This window comes from Myiozetetes cayanensis, unplaced genomic scaffold (genome assembly GCF_022539395.1).
Source record: "Myiozetetes cayanensis isolate MyiCay16 unplaced genomic scaffold, myiCay2020 scf29, whole genome shotgun sequence".
NCBI classification, from domain to species: Eukaryota; Metazoa; Chordata; class Aves; order Passeriformes; family Tyrannidae; genus Myiozetetes; species Myiozetetes cayanensis.
The window spans coordinates 2179186-2200799 of NW_026087510.1; the positions used below are offsets into that span (position 1 = coordinate 2179186).

General features: G+C 46.5%; 1 protein-coding gene across 1 annotated transcript in view; it reads left to right on the forward strand.

Moving 5' to 3' along the window:
- Positions 1-21520, forward strand: part of PRDM10 (PR/SET domain 10) — a 41297-nt gene extending 19777 nt beyond the window's left edge. The window contains 14 exon segments of the mRNA XM_050322860.1: positions 92-221; positions 2222-2348; positions 2351-2445; positions 7379-7726; positions 9496-9651; positions 10321-10500; positions 11369-11479; positions 12689-12889; positions 13499-13642; positions 14704-14874; positions 15774-15914; positions 16539-16707; positions 17308-17420; positions 18202-21520. Of these exon segments, the coding sequence (XP_050178817.1) occupies positions 92-221; positions 2222-2348; positions 2351-2445; positions 7379-7726; positions 9496-9651; positions 10321-10500; positions 11369-11479; positions 12689-12889; positions 13499-13642; positions 14704-14874; positions 15774-15914; positions 16539-16707; positions 17308-17420; positions 18202-18435 (2320 nt within the window). The 3' untranslated portion in view covers positions 18436-21520.
- The last annotated feature ends 94 nt before the right edge of the window (positions 21521-21614 follow it).

Consider the following 21614-nt stretch of genomic DNA (forward strand, 5'->3'; position numbering starts at 1 on the left):
TGCTGAGAAAGAATGCATAAAATCAGTGGAGAATCCACATCCATCTTTTTTTTTTTTTTGTCCCTAACCTGGGGCACTGTGTGTTCTGCAGAGCCAGAGGCCGAGGTCGTGGGCGAGGGAAGAGGAGGTTTGGACCAGGCAGACGCCCCGGGCGCCCTCCCAAATTCATGCGCATGGAAGTAACCAGTGAAAACGGGGAAAAGTGTGAAGAAGGGACACAGGTATATTTCTGGAGATGGAGAGGAGGAAAAACATATCCTGGGGATGTAAACTCTTGACTTAAAAAAAGAATTTGGGGCATTAGCGCAAACTGAGGCTGTGCTTTGTACTTAACCCTGAGTAATTCTTGTTTCCTAACTGGGGTTCTCTGCAGGAGAGCACATCACTTCCCTTCCACTGCAAAATCACTTGCATTTCTACAGCAGGTTTCATCCCAGAGCACTTAGCAGTGAGGTGGGTTATTGCAGCAGTTTAGCAGCATCACAGAAGTAATTTAGACAGTAAAACTGTAATGGGAATTTAGGTTCCTATTTGTCCTTTCTGGAATGTGAGATTGGGCCTGCTCTTATAGCTGCTGCTGGTGGAATTAAATCAGGTTGAGCTATGGTTCTCTGTGATGTTATAATATTAACAGAAGGGCCTCCTGTAGGCAGGCTTATTGCAAAATGTTCTTTTGCTTGTGGCTGTTGGTTATATTCTCTGGGGACCCAATACGATGCATTCAAGTAAAATGCTAAATTCTCTGATGCTGCCCATGCTTAGGTTACCACTAAGTCCTTTTCTGAGTGGTGTCAAAAGGGATCAGTGCTCTGTTTTATGATTTAGCTGAAAGCTGATATCTGGAGTGGTAATTTTCCTCTGGCATCTCACTGGGTCATGGCTCTGTGCTGACTCAGAGGGAAGAATGTGTTCTCTGCCTGTGGATTCCTGCTGCAGTGCCCTAAATGCTGCATTAAGGGCAGGCTCACCCTTTCTGCAGGCTGACAGGACACATAATGCTGCTCCCAAACCCTTCACTCTGGGGAGACAGGGCTTGCTGGGCACAATCCCACTTTAATGTGTGTGAGTGGCCTCTGGACTGGGGGTGGCTCCTGCCCTGCCAGCTTGGAGCATGGCCAGGCCTGCAGTGTCTGTGCAGGGGAGCAGTGATGTCCCCAGCCTTTGGAGTCTGCCCACTTCTCTAAAGGCCAGGCACGAACTCTGCCTGAGAACTGGAGAGCCAGGCTGTGAGCACAGTCTAAAGTCAGTTAGGGTGGAAACTTGCCACTCAAACCTGGGCTGGACACTTGGCTGGTGTATTGTTCTACCAAGAGTCTCTCTGGTGAGCAGTCCTGGCTTGTAAGGGCCTCACTCCTCCTGCCACCCTGGTTTTCTTCTCCCACACCCACTTTTGTGCTTTAACAGCACCAGCCTTGAGCTGACATAATTCTGGTGCTCTGCTTCCTAACTTGTGCTTTAAAGTTTCCTCAGTTGCATTAAGTGGTGTCAAGTAAGGATCTATGTGTGGGGTTTTTTTTTCATGTAATACAAGATAATTCCATGCCAGAGAAGTTACTGGAACTTACAGAGAAAGAATGTAGATTTCTGGCATGTGCTTCCCACTCATAGCACCCTCCCTTTTTATGGTAATTCAAGAGAGGAGGAAAACAGCTTTGTGTGATAAGTGCCAGTGATGTGTGCAGCTGGGTGGACGAGAGTGTGCAGAGCTGGAAGCTGGATAGAAGAACACAGTGCACAGTGTAATCACCTCGTTTGTCACTCTCCAGCACTCCAGAGAGTTTGTTAGAAAGGAGAGGACACTACTAACGACACACAGTAATGTTTCATAGTGAGAAGAGAGGCAGAAATTCTCTCCTTTCCCTGGTCTGCACTAGTCACTTCAGTTGTAAGATTTCTCCCAGGTCAGCCTGCACCATCTTTGGTTAAAGCAGAAATAGCCCCGAGTGCAGAAGATGGGATAATGCTGATTTTCTGTGGCTGGTCAGCAGAGTCACCCACCTGCAGCGCTGCTTGCCTGGCTCTGAGCGCTGCTGCTGTAGGTGAAGGTGATGTGGGAAAGCATCAGTGGACATGGCAGGAGGACTGCAGGAGTTGGGGTAGACGTGTTGCGTTCATAGCTTGTGATGAAATCCGTAGAAATCCTGCTGTGTGCTGAGTGTTGTCGAAGCGTCTCTCAGTGGGTGGGGGGAATAATCACCAGCTGTATGATTTGCGGTTTCAGGACTTGCTGCATTTTTCCAGCAAGGGGCAGTTTGATGAGGCCGGAGCGGCCGCCCTGAACGGGCTGGAGCAGCAGGAACAGACTCCGGTGGCGCCGGAGCCGCAGCCGGCCCTGGAGCAGCCGGAGCCCCCGCGCTCCAGGAGCAGCCGCAGCACGAGGGCGGCGCGGGGCCCACGCAGAGCACCATGACAGCAGATGACATGAGGAGAGCCAAGCGCATCAGGGTAAGCCCAGAGGGATGGCAGAGCACACCCCCCTCCCCTCACATCCAGGCACTGCCAGACCCACCTGCCAGGAGCAGCTGCTCTGCCTCTCCACCTCCAGATCTAACACACCTCATCCCCAGCGGGTTTCTTAGCACTGAGGAGGGCAAACCTCACGTTAACAACAGTATCTCAAGCCTTAGTGAGAACTGGTCAGCAGTTGGAGCTGGTTGGATTCCAGCACAGTGATTCTCTCAGGGAACACGGTCGGTCCGAGCTGGCGGGCAGGGGGGCTGCAAACAGCCGGTGGAATGGTGGTGCTGTGGCACAGACTAATGACTCGCTCACAGCACCATCTGTGTCTCTCAGAACTCTTCCTGCAAAGGGTTGCCAAGGAGGAACCACAACCACAGTTCAGATCCACTTAAGTGATGATATTTAGTGATGAAAATCCTTTTTTTGGGGTAGAAAAACCTGGTTTTGAGATCAGAACCTGCGCTAAGAGCTTTGTGTACTGACAGCAAACACTTTGAGCTGAGCTCTGTGTCAACTGGGTGAGCTGGTTTTTTTTTTTCTCTACTATGTGTGGGAGGGAAATGATTCAAGCAAATAATCCTTGAAGTTGTGTAACTGGGAGATGGGTTTATTTAGCTTAAAACCTTTTCCTTTTTCTTCCATGTGTAAAATTTGGATTAAAGAAAGGAACAGCTGCAAGGGGGGTAAGAGTTCATTTTTAGGGGATGAGAATGGATTAGGAGAGAGCTGAGCTGTTCTGTGTAGGAAGATGTTGAGACAAATTTTGCTTGCAGTTTATAGGAATACACATGCAAGGCCAGTGGTGGTGTTACCCCAAAAATGCGTGTCTTGAAGGAAGGATTCGGCTTGGGCACGTTAAGACTGAAGAGTTTTTAACCATCTAAAATTCTTGCAGTCTCTGAACGACAAGGTTCTACCAGTAATTTCATTTTCATAGATTAAAAGCTTGAGAGATTTTTACTGAATGTATCAAAGGGAAGATAAGAGAGGACAAAGAGAGATGCTAAGTTTTTGGCAGGAAAGAGCATGGGGAATGGACTGGTCACAGTGTGCTACAGCTTCCTCAGTAAGAAGAGAAAGTCTTGGCCATTTCCCTGAATTTTGGAACCCAAGACACGAACTCAGAATCTTCTGAAATAGTGAATGTGGGAAGAAAGGTACAGAAATTCTGAAGTTACTTGTCTTGTGATTTAGCTTGGAAATTCATCACAAACAGATGACAGCTAAGAGAGTGCAGTGGTGGTTTAGTGACACGTTTGTACCTCAAATCTTCCCCTGCATCTGGCAGCTCATGTTCAGCAGAGCTCTGGAGGTGTTTCAAGCCAGAAGCACTGGCAGAATGGCAAATGGGTGGATGCACAGACCTTTCCATACTGCATCAGACTGTGAGCAATGAGCAGTGAATTAAGGCTAAACCAGCAAGCATTATTTTCTAAGCACTGAAAAATCACCCTCTGAACACTCACTCAGCTCAGCTATTCACAGCACCTGCTTATGCTAATATGTTCTTAATAATATAAGCAAGCAAACATTTGGGTTTTAGGTGTGTAGTACATTATTCACTTCCAGAGAACAGGTAGAAAGTCCTGCTGTGATCCAGAGACTTGTGTAGCTCTACTTCTTTATTACTCATATAGGATTTAATTATCAAAAACAATCATTCTTCAGGCATTGCTTCAGCTTTGCTAAGGTTTAAGGCAGAGTGTTTTCATTCTAGCTGGGAGCAGTTATCTGTGATGCCCCAGGATTCAAGTCCTGATAGGATCAGTTCGTTTTTCAGCCTCTGCTTTAGAGCCTGTGGAGTTTCCTTGGAGATCAGACCTTAACTATGGCAGTTTTGTCCCCAGCGTTGCAAAGAGATACACCCACCCTTCGAGATACTCTTGTAACACATTAGAGGAACATAGTGGTGCACAGCCAAAGTGAATATTTGTTTTTAATTCAGTCCTGGGCAGTATCTGAAGTGCCTATGTGCTGATGCCAGAACCTGGCAGGGACAGGGATATGATTTGGAAAGCACAGTCATTTCCTTCATGCTGAAAGAAATGCAACCAGTTGTGTAACAAGGAGTGCAGCCAGTAAGATGAGGTTAGAAAAAGTCCCTTCTCCTTAACTTTTTCACTCTTGTAATCCCTGCCCTGTTGTCATCCTGCCCTAATTATTCCCTTCTGCTGAAAGCATTTCGTTCTGACAGTGGCTCTGCCGTGCACTGCATCATTGTTAATCATTGTTAATCAGCCCTGGAGAACGGGAAAGATCACAAAACACCTCCAAGACTATCTGTGGGTTCTGTCTTTGCCCTTTAATTCCCCTTGGGCAGTTAGTAACTCCAGAGTAAACCTGGAAGGTCTGCTTAGTGTTTCCTGAGGCAAAAACCTCAAAGGAGTAAACTCTGGTTACGAGAGCTGGCCCTTGTAGTGACCTGCAGAAGTCAAGGCTTCTGTTTTCAAGTCCATTGCATAACCTAAAACCTGCATTTTTCTCTCCCTCAATGCTGCCTGCTCAGCTGGAGCTGCAGGTAGGTTTGGGTTTTTGTTTCATTGGGTTTTTGCTGTATCTAATCCAATGGGACATACCAACATTGCCTTCCATTGTTGTTTTGTCCAGCTCCTGTTTAGTGTTTCCTGATTGACCCCACACTGTAAATTGTCACATTTGTTCCTCTTGAAGCAACCACTGTCCAGAACTAAGTGTTACCCAAAAACCTATTTGCATTCCTTTAGTTCTTTTCATGCCAATTCATTGCAAATTTAAGGTGGATATTATAGGAGTAAACTGCTTGGATGATGAGCTGTAATATCCATCTTAGAGTTTTGGAAGATTTGTTTGCACAGTTGTTTGTGCTGGATTAATATTATGAGTTAATGAGACAACACTTAGTTCTCTTTTTCTGTTTTTATGGTCAATAGCTTATCTAGTCAAAGAGCAGTAAAACAATTCACCCTTCAGTAGCCCTTGGATAGCAGTGGGACTGTGTTGAGTTATCCTACTGTCTTTCCACTTAGCTCCCTGGGAAGGTACCAGTGATCAAATAGCAAATTAATAGTGCAGTTCAGGACTTGAAGTGCATTTCTTCAACTATTTATGTTTTATTAGCATATCCCTGTGGGTAAGGGGAAATTATCTACTCATGACTCCATGCAGCACATGTCTGTCTGTCCAGTTCCTGGGGTGGCTTAGAGCAGATCCCTGCATTTCCCACTGTCTCACTTGTAAAATGGAGAATGGAGATGATGACAGTTCATTTGGAGCTCCTGTATTAAACTGTCAGCTTTCTGTGTAACTCTCCTGTTCCTTTCCTGGAATGGAGGTCTAGGTTTCCCTCTGCAGTTCAGATGGTGAAAAGGATCTTCCAGGCTCACGAATCTAATCCTTAACACAGCACTTCACAGTATTCCCAAGCTGTTCCCTCATTGCAGCAGAAGAGCTCCTACCTTCACTTATTCAGTGTCAGCTGCTGGCAGGCACTTAAGGGACACAGCAAATGTCAGCTGTGTCAGCTGTCACATTCCCACAAGGAAAGGAGAATCTTTTTTTCAGAAGTCTTGAGTGTATCTCAGGGAGAAGTGGGTCATATTCCATATGTGTGAGCAGAGGTATCAGCAATGTTCTGGTGCTGTTTAGAATCATGGAATGGTTTGGGTTGAAAGAGACCCTAAAGCTCCTCTTGTTCCACCCCCTGCCATGGGCAGGGACACCTTCCACCAGCCCAGGTTGCTCCAAGCCCTGTCCAACCTGGCCTTGGACACTCCCAGAGATCCAGGGGCAGCCACAGCTTCTCTGGGCAACCTGTGCCAGGGCCTGCCCACCCTCACAGAGAACAATTCCTTCCCAATATCCCATCTAACCCTGCCCTCTAGGTTGTTTCTCTGGCTTCTGTGTGTAACATGTGAAAAGAAAAGACATCAATAAATGATGATTTATGGATCTTAATTTGGAGAAGAGTAGATAATGCTTAGACTTAATGCTTAGATCATTATGGTATGGGTGACACTGTGCTGTGGGATTTCCTAAATGCAGAGATAGTACCTGATTCCAGCTTTCCAACTGTCCAAAGTGAAATTTTAATTCAATATTGAAATGCAGATGCAGGACACACTTCCCTCTCTCTACAGGCAACATGTACAGCACATCTGTTCCTCCAGCAGACACTGCTGGATCAGGATGGCTCTATAACATTTACCTGAAAGGGAGAAAGGGAAGAGAGAACAATCAGGAAATGTCACAGAAAAGATAGAGGGAAGGAAAACGCACCAAAACAAAATAGGGGCTGAGAAGAGACGTTGTGCACAGAAGGAGTGGAGAATTGCTCACAAGTTTTTACCTGCTGCTCCTACACCTGCCATTCTGCCCCTGCTGTCGTGTTTTGAAATGCTGTTCTTCTTTTTGATAACCACAGAAAGGTTTTCAGTAGCACCTCTCGAATGTGTGCTCCACCAGAAGTTTTGCAGGCAGTGCTAAACTCCAGCTGCACATCTCTGTGGTGATCTTTGGTGAGAAGGTGATGTCAAGGGCTCTGGAATTCCATAAGCCCTGCTCCTGAGGGAAACAGGGCTCTGGCTCACTGTCCCTTTGTATGGTGGCTGAACTTGTGACCAGGCCCAGGTCTGTACTGCAGAGAGGACTTGTCTTTAGCATGGCATTTTCCTGTAAAATAAAACTAAGCCAGCTGAATAGAAGAAGTGAGGGATGAGAGGAAACTGCACTGTGTTCTGCTGACTCGGGGTGTAGCTGCAGGTGTGTCCCCTGACTCCTGCCTGTCAGAGCCTCCCCTGCTGTGAAATGCAGACAGGATATGATGCACCATAACTTTTTGAAGTGTAGGTTTGCTGCTCATCTGGCTTATCTAATCCTGAAAATAGCTGGATGTGGAGTCTGTCCATGAAGGAGCTAAAGGTGCCTGGGCTGTTTCTTTCAGAATGCAGCTCTGCAGCACCTGTTCATCCGCAAATCCTTCCGGCCCTTCAAATGCCTGCAGTGCGGGAAGGCCTTCCGGGAGAAGGACAAGCTGGATCAGCACCTGCGCTTCCACGGCCGGGAGGGGAACTGCCCCCTCACCTGCGACATCTGCAACAAGGGCTTCATCAACAGCGGGGCCCTCGAGAGCCACATGAAGTTCCACATGGACCAGAAAACCTACTCGTGCATCTTCTGCCCCGAGTCCTTCGACCGCCTGGACCTGCTCAAAGACCACGTGGCCATCCACGTCAACGACGGCTACTTCACCTGCCCCACCTGCAAGAAACGCTTCCCAGACTTCATCCAGGTGAGGTGCCGTGCTCAGCTGAAGCACTGCCTTCTGGGTCTCTCTCAAGGCCGTGGGTTTTTCAGCCCTCTCCCCGTGAAATGCTGCCCAGGAGTTCCTTTGCACACGGTGAGGGGATGCACATCTGTCAGAAATTGAAAAGGAAAAGTGACCGAGCACTTGTAGATGTTGCCTTATGCCTCTGAAGTGCTCTGCCCACTCAGTCATCAGGTGTGGTGCTTCAGTCTGACATTGGAAGACACTGTACTGCAGGAGGCTGGGTTCCTTCTTCCCAAAAAATGCCCAAAGCAGAGGCCCTGTTACCACAGCTCCACAGCACAGGAAGGGATTGTCTTTTGCCATACTCAGCTTGTACTTGACATACCTTGTCCTTTGTCATCAGAACTCTGAACAAACAAACAAACAAAAAGGTAGTTTTTCTTCTTTAATCCCTTGCCTGGTTTTTGTCAGGATAATTCATTTGAACAGCTTGCAGAAATGCCAGAACAGATCAGGATACTCTGCTTCCTGATTTCCCCCTGGGCTTCAGCTGGGCACTTTGTTCTCCTCCCCTGCACACTGCTTAGGACTGCACTGGAGCAGTGGGTGATGCAGCTGCTCTGTGCAGTGAGCAGAGCCCTTGGGGAAGGTCATTAATGGAATTTAAAGATTCCATTTCCGTGTCCAGTAAGAAAAAACAGAGATGTACCATTAACATACTCATTATTCTTCCTGGGGACAAAGCAGTTGATGTGTCTTACCGAGCAGCCTGACTAAAACTGAAATGCAGAAAGCCAGTTTGTGTCAGTAATAGGAACTGATAGACTGTCCACTAGGCTAAAGAGGAAAGGATGGGGCAAAGTGATTTACTAATACAATTCCATCCTGGCAGAAGCCCTTTATCTTCTGTAACTGTTGCACAAGGAAAAACGTTGATGATTCAGAAATGCTGTACTGCAACCTAATTCCCCATAAACTTTCCCATGCAAATGATCGAGTCAGAAGAAGGATCCATGGCTTTTTTCCAGCCATTCAGCTCTATTTTTGAAATTTAACAATGTTTTTTTCTCTTCTTGCTATATGAATAATTATGTCTAGTCACTGCTGCCTACTTAAATACTTTTATGTGGAACACATAAAGATACCAACTCGTTCCATGTATCATCAGCATTAGAATATAGTAAAGATTTAATTAGAGATCCATTTCTTGAGTAGTGCTTGCATTTCAAATGTCAAACCTCATTAGTTCCTTTATCTGGGGGGGAAACCCCACTAGATGTTTGAAGAGGTCAAGGATAGTCCCAGAGTATGGAGAAGTAATTGCCATTCAGGAATGGTGTGCAAATGCTTTTCTGATTAAGGCGCTTTTTTTTTTTTTTTGCCAATTGTGATTGCAAGCTCATTCTCTCTGATTGAAAGGAATTAGTCCCTGCATTTAGATTCCTTACAAATGAAGGGAAGATAATGAACCTCAGATGAATGTGTTCACTCGAGGGTGATTCAGTAACACATCGTGGACCTTCGCTGCCCATTAAGTGCAACTCTGCAATAGCTGATGCCTTCAAGAATCAGTCTTGAAGAAATCAAATCCTCCATCCATAAAGATGTTATGGCTTTATAGAAACTATTGTTGAGATATCCGTCCTGATCAAACACTCTTTAAACCAAAACAGATTAGACAATTTCAAAACCTTTTTCCTTTCTTTCCTGTTGAAAAGAGTTTCCTGGGCTGTTTTGCCACTCACTCCTCCCTTGCATAAGCTCCATTTTTGTGTGATCTGCCCTTCTAGGTCAAGAAGCACGTGCGCAGTTTCCACTCGGAGAAGATTTACCAGTGCACGGAGTGTGACAAGGCCTTCTGCCGGCCCGACAAGCTGCGGCTGCACATGCTGCGCCACTCGGACCGCAAGGACTTCCTGTGCTCCACCTGTGGCAAGCAGTTCAAGGTGAGCTGGCTCCTTGGCTGGACCGTTCCTGATGCAACAATCAGCATTCCTCGCCCTCCTTCAAGCAGATAAGCTCACGTTCTCAAAGGTGGAAGCAAATAGTATGTGTAATCGTGGTAGGCTTGCCTGCAAGTTGCATGTACTGCTTGGTGTTGTGTGTGAGCTACAACATCCATTCCTAAGGGGTGAGACCACTCCAGCATCTTACTTCAAACAGATCTTATTTCTAATAATTTAACAGCAAAGGAATTTTCTATCTGCTCGTTAAGAACTGGCTCATCATCCAGCTCCACTACCAGGTGCTTGGGTTGTATTGTTTATATCAGTTCAGTAAAGAAAGTCCTTGCTGATGGCAGTGAATTAATCTTATTCCTGACAGAGGTGCCTGTGTCCATGGCATCCATCCTGTCAGCATGTCATCCAGATGCCTTTCCAAATCCCACCAGAACAGATGGAGCAGACTGTGAGCCAGGTAAACTGTGGTGGCAGCAGCCTGCTCATTGTCACTGAGTTTGTGATGGGACACTGAGGGACTGGACACTTTTGGGTGAAGAAACACATTTTTCTGAGAGGAGAAGCTGGAGAGAGATCCCTGAAAACTGACCATGACAGATTGTAAAGCAATCACTGGGGTGATGCTGACATTTCTCTCCTGATTCTGTTTCCCAGAGGAAGGACAAGCTGCGGGAGCACATGCAGAGGATGCACAACCCGGAGAGGGAGGCCAAGAAGGCCGATCGGATCAGCCGCTCGAAAACCTTCAAGCCCCGCATCGCGTCCACCGACTACGAGAGCTTCATGTTCAAGTGCCGCCTGTGCATGATGGGCTTCCGCCGCAGGGGCATGCTGGTGAGTGCCTGGCTGCTCCCACAGCCTGCATCCTGATCAATAGTGCAAGAGGGAAGATGGAATTCCAGTGGCTGGAATGCTGTGATCATAGAAGGCTTCGGGCTGGAAGGGACCTTAAAGCTCACCTTACTCCAACCCCGTGCCATGGGCAGGGACACCTTCCACTAGACTAGTTTGATCAGAGCCCTCTCCAGCCTGGCCTTATCCAGCCAGGATGCTGTGAAACAGGGTGAATTTTATAGCTGAGTTGAGGTGATACATCTTTTTTTAAACCTGTGTGTCTTATCTCTTCAGCAAATGTGTCTTTGCACATCTGACTGCCTGCCTTGTGTGTCTGGTTGTCACTCCCATATCTCAACACTAAGTAATGCTGACTGATGTGTAATGTATTTAACAGAACATGAGATGAAAATATTGCCTAGCTCAGCCTTACAGCTTCAGTTTTCTTGCCCTCTTTCCTGTGTTTTCCTTCTTCAGGGCCTCTCCTGGCCATGCCCTGTCACTGCCTCTGGGTGAAGGCTGTTCTGCAGCAAGAGTTCTTGTTTGCAAAGCTTTCAGCGGGGCTGTGATCTGGGCAAAGGCCCTTCACACTACCTCACTCTCAGCTGCAGGACAGTTCTGGCCAGCTATTTTACCCCTTCCCATCTTATTTTGATTTAAGAAACTGTAAATGACATCCAGCAAGACCACGTTTACCTTCAGCAGCAACTGTGAGTGCACAATAGCCCTTGCAGCAGCAAATGCTTCTGGTGCTGCTGACTTGCATCATTCACTTTTGGTTTGGCCGTTACCTGTGTCTGGGAGAAGCAGCAATTGTTTGGTTTCCAGCTGTAATATGTTCTTGTTCTCTGTGTTTCTTTTTCCTAAGGTGAATCATTTATCAAAGAGACATCCAGACATGAAAATAGAAGAGGTGCCAGAGCTCACGTTGCCCATCATCAAACCCAACAGAGATTACTTCTGTCAGTACTGTGATAAGGTGTGTGGGAAGTCACCCCTCAGAGGACAGCTCAGTCCCAGACCTGTATGCAGCCAATTTGTCTCTGTGTAGAAATCTCTGGCAGGGTTTGTAGCTTTTTCTGAGGTGGTTGCCAGCAACATTCCTGCTGTACTGTCCAAAAAAACAAAGACAAAATGCACTTAGGCCAAGGCAGTGGAATGCTAATTGAAAACTGCAGTTATCCTTTTCTGCTGTCTTAGGCACTGGAAAACAAATTCTGTGATCCAGCAAACAGTCACTGACTCTTAGTCCTGTGTCAGCCCAGGATTAAGAATCCTGTCTGTCTGTAATTCCTGAACACTAAGTTCTTTTGGTTTCTGTATCACTCCTAAAAGTCTGTAACCCCTTTTATTGTAAGCTGCTTATTTAGTCACATGCCAGTAATTCCAGTGTTCAGTGGAGCCCGAAGCTGTTTCTGCAGTGCCTTTTGCGTTCCTGCTCTCATTCCCTGGCCTTTGCTTTTTGTGCATGGGGGTATTTATTTACCAAGCAGTGTGTTCCTCTGAGATGCTTCCTTTCTTTTGTTTGAAGGGAGAGAAAATGGTTTTAAATAATATTACAGAATATTCACTTGTTGCTGTGCCTAAAAGGAATTAAAAAATATGTCAGTCACAACTAAAACAATTTGATACTTTGTGTGTGAGGAGAGTGGAAGCATCAATCCTCATGACAAATGAGCATTGGGCAAATTACAGCTTTGGTGATCAGTTGCTTCTCTGACTTTTGACCTTCAAGTACCAGGCAAAAAGGGTTCTCCTCTTGCCTCCTTGTCCTGCTTTGAGTCTGGTTGTGGCATACAGTATGTTCCCAAAAGGCTCCTGTGTGCTACACAAGAAGTTAGTTGTTTTTACAGATTGATTAAGCCCTGGAAGGTTTATGTACATTTGTGCATTTTGTTGTAATTTTGGGGGGATTTAACTAGACACAGAGAATCACAGAATATGCTGAGTTGGGAGGGACCCATGAGGATCATCAAGTCCAACTTCTGGCCCTGTGCAGGACACCCCAGCAATCCCACCACGTGCCTGAGAGTGCTGTCCAAACACTCCTTGAACTCAGGCAGGCGTGGGGCTGTGACCACTGCCCTGCACAGCAACACACACACCTTCCAGGTGGAGAGAACTGCAACCTGTGTTCTGTGCAGACATCAGCACTGCACCATTCTAACCCCAAATCTTTCCCCTGCAGGTGTACAAGAGTGCCAGCAAACGCAAAGCACACATCCTGAAGAACCACCCTGGTGCTGAGCTGCCTCCGAGCATCCGCAAGCTGCGTCCTGCGGGCCCGGGAGAGCCGGATCCCATGCTGAGCACCCACACCCAGCTCACAGGCACCATTGCCACCCCCCCTGTGTGCTGCCCTCACTGCTCCAAGCAGTACAGCAGCAAGGTATGAGGTGTTTGGGCCCCAAAAGGCACAGCCCTGGTGATGCTCTTTCACCACCCTGTCACCTGTCAGTCTGAGTCAGAGCGCTGGTTTTGTGCCGTGTGCTGGCAATGCAGGCACAGCCTCCTTGTTTTAGGGCTGAAAGGTTCCCTGAATAGAGGGCACAAGCTTGAAAGAAGGAATGGAAAAGTTACCAGAGCGTGATCACAAATGGAAAGGCTTGGAAAATGCTCACTGACAAGGGAGAGGAGTGGGGAAACAAAACACAGAAAAGATGACCTTTGGAAAAAGTCCCCAAAATACTTGGCTGTGTTGGGGCAAAAATCTACTGAATGTGCTGTTTGGGGCAATGTTTCAATGTCAGGTAGCTCTAATCAGCAGCAGGTTTCTGATCCTTGTTTCTTGACCAGAGCATCCCATAGTGTGAATCATGATGCTGCCTCACTGAGGGAAATCTAAAAGCTGCAGTTGGCTGGACTGGTGGATTCCACAGAATCCCAAAATGTGCTGAGTTTGAAGGGCCTCACAAGGATCATCAAGTCCAACCCCTGGCCCTGCACAGGCCCCAAGCAGTGTCCCTGCCCACCCTTCTAACACTGTGTGTTTCTGCAGACAAAGATGGTACAGCACATCCGTAAGAAGCACCCCGAGTTCGCTCAGCTCCCGAACGCCATCCACGCCCCGCTGGCCACGGCCGTCATCAGCTCCACCCCCGCTGTGCTGGCCACCGACAGCAGCACCGGCGAGACTGTCGTGGTAAGGGCTGCAGCCAGGGGAGGGGAACAGCCACAGCACAGCCCTCTGGGATTAGTGATCTCACTTTGCTTGGCAGGCGTCGTTTTAAAGGCTGTCTAAGGACGTGATTTGAGGTCACGTCTGGTTTTGAGTCTGGTTTAGTTTTGCTCTGCCAGGAACTGTGCATTTCTTTCTGGAGCTCTTGAGGATTTGCCTTTTTTCCCCCAAGTCCATTCCTTTCATTCAGACCTAATGATTCCCCATAATATATTCACACATGCCTGATGAACTCAGGAGCACACATCTCATGGATTTTCACTGGGACTGCTCCCCTGAGGTAGTTCTTGGGATCATGAGAACATGTTTTAACAGTGACTGGGAACTGGATCCAACTGTGTTCAGGGAGTCGAGATCTCTGTACTCCTTTGAACAGTGCAGCACTGACTAATATGAATCTCCAGTGGCTGATCTCCACTGTTAATACATCAGCTGCCACAAAAGTGAAAGCTGAGATAGAAAATCTGACATGAATCCTTCAGTGGTGCTGGGATGCTGCATAGTTGTAGAAATCCTATTGATCACAGTATAAAACTGTTTGAAGACTAAGTGGATAAAAGACTGTTTTGCTTGAAAAATGAGAGATGGAATCAGGATGCTGTTGGCTTCATAAACCCCACTAATTAGATATTAAATGGCTTTACTTTAGAAATATCTACAGTTGTCAAGGAAAGTATCACACTGGAGGAGGAAAGATGGTAGATGACCATAAAGCACTTTTTGACTTGGAAATGAAGTCAGCTCCTTACAAATGCAGGACTTTTGTTGTCTAATAGAATATTGTTAAGTCAGAAGGTTAAAATAATTATTTTTATTATGTTATGGTAAGTTACCCTTTAGTGGTCCTCTAGTAGATGATCCCTGGTGATTACTTTTGACCCCAACCTCTGCACACATTAAGCTCTTGTAAATAAATGACCAGGCCCAAGGTGGGTGTAGATTCAGTGTGAGGAAAGAACTGCAGCCCTGCAAAAGTGTGTCAATACGTGAAGATGGTCTGTATCTCTCTCTCTCCCCCTGCTCAGACAACAGATTTGCTGACCCAGGCCATGACAGAGATATCCCAGACCCTCACCACGGACTACCGGACTGCCCAGGGGGATTACCAGCGCATCCAGTACATCCCTGTGTCCCAGTCCACAACTGGCTTGCAGCAGCCTCAGCACATACAGCTGCAGGTTGTTCAAGTGGCCCAGGTGAGTGACCTGCTGGGGGTCTTGCTGTGCCTTTGCCCCCTTCCACCCCAAGCCCGTGCATTCTGGGGGCTGTAGCACTCATAAGTTTGTTAAGGAGTAGTTGCAAAAGGTGGTGCAGACAGACCATTTCTTACAGATAAATCAGTTGATAATTCATAGGGTTCCCTTCATAAGCATTGTGTACTGGGCATAAATAGTCCTGCCAGCCTTGGGCAGCTTGCTGGAGACATACCAACACAGTCCAGACTTCATTCTCCCCATCTGGGCACCCTTGCTCGAGTCTGCTCCAGGAACGTTTTCCAGCAACTGGAAAAGTGGGTCAGTGGGTGACCTGTTTTCTGCAGTTCAAGACTAATTTGTACTTCCTTGTTCTCAGTGAGCTGGAGCCAAAATTTGGGAGTACAGAGAGTGCTTGCTTGTTCCCTTCATAGCATCTATTAGAATATTCATTCCCTGGTGCTCAACAGCCTCCTAAAAATAAAAGCAGAGTGTAACTGGAGTAACTGAGCAAGATATCTCAGGCAGCTGTAAGGAATCGCTGTAGCCTTCAAGTCTGTTATCCACTGGGTAAAGCTGAAACTACCCCGTGTTTGGATTTGAATCTGAAACTTTGTGTTCTCTGGCCCCTCGTTACAAACCAGGTTATGAATTGGGTTAAAAGAGGCCTAAATAATGACCCCAGTTAATAGTGACTGTGGCTGTTGTAACCATATAAGAGCATGAGTACTGATTCCTGCAGTATTACTAATAATATTAGACCTTGATTTTATCAAGACCTGAGACTTGCAATTAAGTTACTGCAATTGGTATCATTAGCAGGCGTTGTTCAAAAAATCCAGTCAAAGCCTCTGGTCCCTTGTCTTGATGCAGAGCTCTGCTTATCTTTTTTTTTCCCCCAGGCTACCTCACCTCACCAGTCCCAGCACTCCACAGTGGACGTTGGGCAGCTCCACGACCCCCAGACATACACCCAACATGCCATCCAGGTGCAGCACATCCAGGTCACAGAGCCATCCCCAGCAGCTCAGACATCACCCCAGGTACTTCCCTCTTCTCTTGCAGGGAATCTTTTCCCTACCAGTCTGTTCAGCTGACATACTGCACGTGCTGAGGCAGGAGATAGTCTTTTCTGTGTCATTTTAAAGGACCACACATGAAACAGCTCTCACATGAACATCTCTGAGATCATCAAATAGTTCCCAGGTGTCCCAGGGTGTATGGGGGTGTTTTGTTGTGGTTTTGTTTGGGGTGTTTGTTGTGTGGGGTTTTTTTTCCACCCTTAAGTTAGAGATAAATAGTTGTGAACAGACAAATTTGCAGCTTAAATAGAGTTGGTTGGTTAAAAGATGTAAATGGAAACTGGCATTCCTCAAACGTTTGAAGTGCAGCTCTTCGAGCTCTTGGGTAGAATTTAGCTTCTGATCTCCGTTCTCTGCCACAGATTCACTTTGGCAAACAACATCTCTGTTTTCCTGCTCTGTGCTTACTGGCCATAAAGTGCAGCAAGTCAGAGGAGAGGGAGAAGAGCTTTGCATTTCTTGTGTTCTGTGTGCTCTGGAACCCACCCTGTGTTTTCCCTTCATAAGAAGCATATGTTTGTAAGAGCACAGAGCTGATGCAACCCTTACCACACCAAGAACACTTACACCTTTTATTTTCTCTAGGTTGGAGGTCAGCCTTTGAGTCCCTCCTCCCAACAACCCCAGCAGGAACTCAGCCCCTCACAGATGCCGACTGCGACGTCGACACCAAACCAAGGGCTGCAGCAGCAGCAGGGCTCCTCAGTCCAGCACACCTATCTCCCCAGCACTTGGAACTCCTTCAGGAGCTACTGTGAGTGTCACAGCACTCTCACTGCTTGCCTGGCCAGTGGGTGTGACTAATAACGTGGCCCAGCTACCAAACAGGATTGTGTTTTCAGAGCTCGTTAAGCTTCGTGGTTAATATTCGTAGAGATCAGGAAGATAAGCTTCCAGACAAATGCAGATGGTTGTTGTAGCTCTTCTGCTGTAGGTCCATCCCCATTCCATATGTGGTTTGGGCAGGCACACTGGGCTCCTTTATTCCAAAGAACTTGCACTCAGCAAGAATCCATGTTCTGGACAGCAGCAATGGGTGCTTGAAAGAACTGTACAGAAGAGGAGGGTGACAGGAGACAATTTGTCATGTCCATGCAGCTCTGGCTGGTAATTCTGTGATGATTTGGGTCAGAACAGGGTGTGTTGTCTCCTTGGGAGTTGCCAAATCTGCAGCTGGTGTTGCCTGGCATAATTCTGTTGAGGCCTGTGGAGTCTGACTGGGCTTTACAGCACCCCAATTTCTGTTCAACACCCACTGTTTCAGACTTTAAGTCTTACTGACGTAAGACGTGATCTTTCAAAGTTGTCTTTGGGTTTGATTCAAAGTCTTGATTCTCCAATTTCTGTGTTTTAGCATCAGAGATTCAGATGATGACCATCCCCCAAGGGCAGTACGTGATCACAGAGACTGCTGTGGGTACCCCGGTCACCACTGTCAACACAGGGCAAGTGAAAGCAGTTACTCAGGTAAGGAAAACAATCATGGCTGTTTCTTCATCCAGAATAATATATCAGATGTAAAGTCTTCAGCTTGATGGTTAAAGCAATGCCAGATTGATGACTGGGGCACAGAGGAAAGCATACTGTGGTACCTAAAGAGGTCCAGACTGCACAGTACAGTCTGTGTGTAGCCATTTACAAAGCCCACACTGGCTGGCCCTTGTGTGTATGACTCCTTCCAGCTTAAAGTGTTCTTTTAATCACATTTGCAGGACAAATGTATTATTTAGTGGTGCTGCTTAGTCTTAAAAATATTTATGATTAAGCTGTATGTATTAAACCAAATTTCAGAGCAGCTTCTGGGAACATTTTGATAGCTTGTTGTTATCTGTAAGGTTACAAAATAAGAGGATTTTCTTGTAAGCAATCCAAGCTTACCTTGTAAGCAATCCAGCACAAGGAGGCAGGCAGGCCATTGACTGTGTTGGTATTGGGCACTGGGAGTGCAATTTCTGCTAGAACACATGGAATATAGAATAAACATTGCAGAATTCTTGTATTCAGAGTTACTTTAATCTGTAGTGATGGGTTAATCGTGCAATGAGTTTAACAATTCATAAATTATCCAAATGGCAAGTCCAGTGTCCTTCAAGTTGAAGAACAAGCGTTATGTTGCTCTCAAATAGTTAAATGAAAGAGTTTGATTTCCCAGTTCCTTGCTGATCCCAAAATACCTCCCAGCAGGCCATTAGAGCAGAGAAGTCACAGACAATGCAGTGATCAGTAACAGTTTCTGTTCCCCCTGCAGACTCACTACGTGATCTCGGAGGGTCAGCCCGACCTGGACAAGCAAACGTCCTCGCTGCCCAGCGAGGTGCAGGTGGGTGTTTCCCAGCCCCCGGCACCCCCAGAGCCCCTGGAGTCCCAGCCCAGCAGCCAACAGCAAACCACCCAGTACATCATCACCACCACCACCAACGGCAGCGGGGGCAGCGAGTTGCACATCACCAAACCCAGGACCTTCTCAGCAGAGCACGAGTGAAGCCCCACGGGGTCATCTGCTTGTCTTGTCACCTCCCCGACAGCCCAGATGTGGGGGCACCCTGGGGCTCTGTATGTTTTGATCTCTGTTCACTTACCTTCAGCTAAAATCTTGGAGCTCTTGTTAATGCTTTAAGAGGGTTTAAGTCCCCAGTGGCCACGAAGTACACTCAGAGTCCTTCTGGGATGCTTTTATGCAGCTTTTAACAAAAAGGACAAGAGAAGTGAAACCTCTGCTTGCCCTGGGTTTTATTTTTGGCATGTCTGCTGACCCTTACTTTTCCTTTTTGGAAGTGTCTCCAGCAAACAACTTCTGATTTCAGTTGTATGGGAAAGGCTTGCCTAGCTGAAGGCATCCTGGCAGATTGTTGTATGTATATTTTTAATGGGAGCCTTTCACCAGGAGGACATCATGTAAATTTCCCAGAGTGTGGCAGAACTGCTTCCTGGGGCTTTGTTTCAACAGCCAAGGTGGAAGGGAAATGTCCCAGCTCAGCATGAGCAGACTGCCTGGAGAAAGGAGCAGCAGCAGCCAAGCAGTGGCTCCTCGTGTCCCTGTGTGGGGATGGATCAAACAGTGAAGCTGTGAAGATGTGCCGAAGCAGTCCATTAAATTATCCTTTTTCCAGCCCTCCAGAACTGTTTACATCCTATTTGCCCTGCCCTGTGTGAAAAGGGGAGTCTTAAACCCGTGTTGTTGGACAAAGGGATTGAAATCATAGTAGCACCCGAGGGTAGTGTGGAGCCACTGGTGTCTCTTGTCCTTGCAGTGCTTGCAGGGAAGGTTGCTGTTTTACCTGTAAACAAAAAAAAGGCTCAGCTTAACCTGCACCTTTGACCTAAGATAGTTGTGCCAGGAGAAAATGAGGGTACAGGAGCACTGCTCTGAAGGGACTGGGTCCTTATCTCTGTTGCCACCTCAAAGTGAACGTTTCTCCCCTTCAAGACTGGATGGAGAGTTGGTTACTCTGATTTTTTTTTTTCCAAATACCCTTGTTAACAATGCACTGTAATTCCTTTGGACAGTTCCATAAAAAGACCAGCCCTGGACTCAGGAAACACACCAGAAACATGCTTGTGGACCACTATTTATGGGACACAGAAAGCCATCTGTGAGGGTTGCCTGCTTTGGTGGACCTGGTCCTTGTACAGAATTCATATTGCATTTAGGGACCAGGAGAAAGGGAAAGAGAAGGTTTATCTTTTAAGGCAGTATAATATTTTTTTTCCTTACATACTTCTCCTTCCCAGGTCTTGTTGGTTGGTTGTTTGATACATTCTGGTAGTTGCAAGAATATGTCTAGAACTCCATTGACTCCTGATAGGATACACCACCTATGTCTGAACCTCCATTTTCTGCTGGAAAACTCATCCCAGAATGTCTGTGCATAACAGGATACATTTATTTATAAAACAATAACAAAGAAGGATGTTGTGTCTTAGAGGCCCTTAAGACAGAAGAACTTAGAGAGGTTTTTTGAGTTGTTTTCTCTTGTGCTGCACTGAGTGTGAATGCAGGACTCTTTGTGAGTATTCCCATGGATTTACATGAGGATTACCCACGAGTAAGCACTACAGATTGTGGGATCAGGTTTTATGGAGTTAAAGCTCTTAGACACAGGAGACCTTCACACTCAGGCTGGACAAGAGGAGGTCTGGTTCCTTGTGGGCAAAGCCTTGCAGTGGGTATTGCTTTGGTAATTAACATCTGTTAATGTGGCGTGGAAAGGGAGATGAGAGAAATCAGATGGCGAAGCCTGGCCAGCTCAGAACTGTTCTGAGGTAGCTTTAAAGAGACTTGCCAAAATGGGGATTAATTTATTCCTTGGATTTCACTTCTCTTGCTGTACCACCATCCTGGGGCGTCAGTGAGCTGGGTAAATTTAAGGAGGACCAGAGCTCCCATTTGGTGCAGTGATGAGTGACTTTAAATGTCATGGATTTGGGAGCCCATCGACTGTGGTAGCGTGGCCAGGTGACCACAATGCCTACTGATGAATCTGCATTTGTGTTGCTGAGGACTTTGGAATTACAATGTCAGGCACTGTGATTACACTGGCGTGGGAGAAGAAGAGGGAGATCTTGTCTTGGCTTTCTTCAGGCTGCTGCTTCTTTAATAAAGAGCCAAAAATAGTATTAGTAGGAAAATAGCAGACTTGGAAATATCCAGGGTGATTCTGCCCTACAGCAGCAATTTTCAAGTCTTAAATGTTTGACAACAGATGAACATGAGACTTGTTCCCATTAAGGATGTTGCACATGTGGGGTTTAAAACTATTTTCCTCTATTCACCTTTGTTGGAACGGTTTATGAACGAGGACAGTTGTACCAGTTATTTAAAATGGAAAACTACAACACAAAACCATTTAAAAACCCAGATCTTTTAAGGTTTTTGAACTCAGATCTTCCTCATCAAATTTTTTACTCTGTCCTTCAGCAGCAGTAGCCAGGCCATCAGCCTGACATAACTGAAGTGATTCCAAGCCTCTCAAGTTAAACCAATGCCTTGTTATGGAAGCATCATCCCTGGAAATGGAAGTACCACGAATTTTCCTTCCAAAGTAAGGAACTACAGTGATTGCACAGTTGGAAAAAAGAAGGAAAGAAAAAAAAAAGACAATGATTGCATGGATTTTTTTTTTCCATTTCTGCAGTGCAGAAGGTATAGGATGTATTATTATTATTATTATTATTGTTATTTTTAAACCAGAGCAACCCAAAGATCTCTCCAGTCGTGTCCCACGGGAGGGTAACTGTGGAGTGCTCTTGGTTGCCTGCAAGGTCCATGTTTTGCTCGGGGATTCAGGCTCCTCGGGGTCTAGTGCTGTCCCCTGGAGGCGTTTTTGGGTCAGATCCTGTATTTTCCTGGAGGAAAAAAGAAAACAACCCCAACCCACACACCCTGACCGTGCACCTCTCGGACTGCTCGGGCCCCACCTCTTATTTAAGTGTGTATGTTTATTGTACATTTGGTGACTGTTGTTGTGTTCAGAGTCTCGTGCAACCAGGCGGGTGTAAAAAGCAAACAAACACCCTCCCCCCCCATCCTGAAATTAATAAATCTTTTTCTCTTTTTTTTTTTTAAACACGTGTGATGATTGATCTTTTCTGTGGGGGTAGATAAAGGTATAGAAGTCATAGGGAAGACATCATTGCTTCCTGATGTCCCACAACACAGTC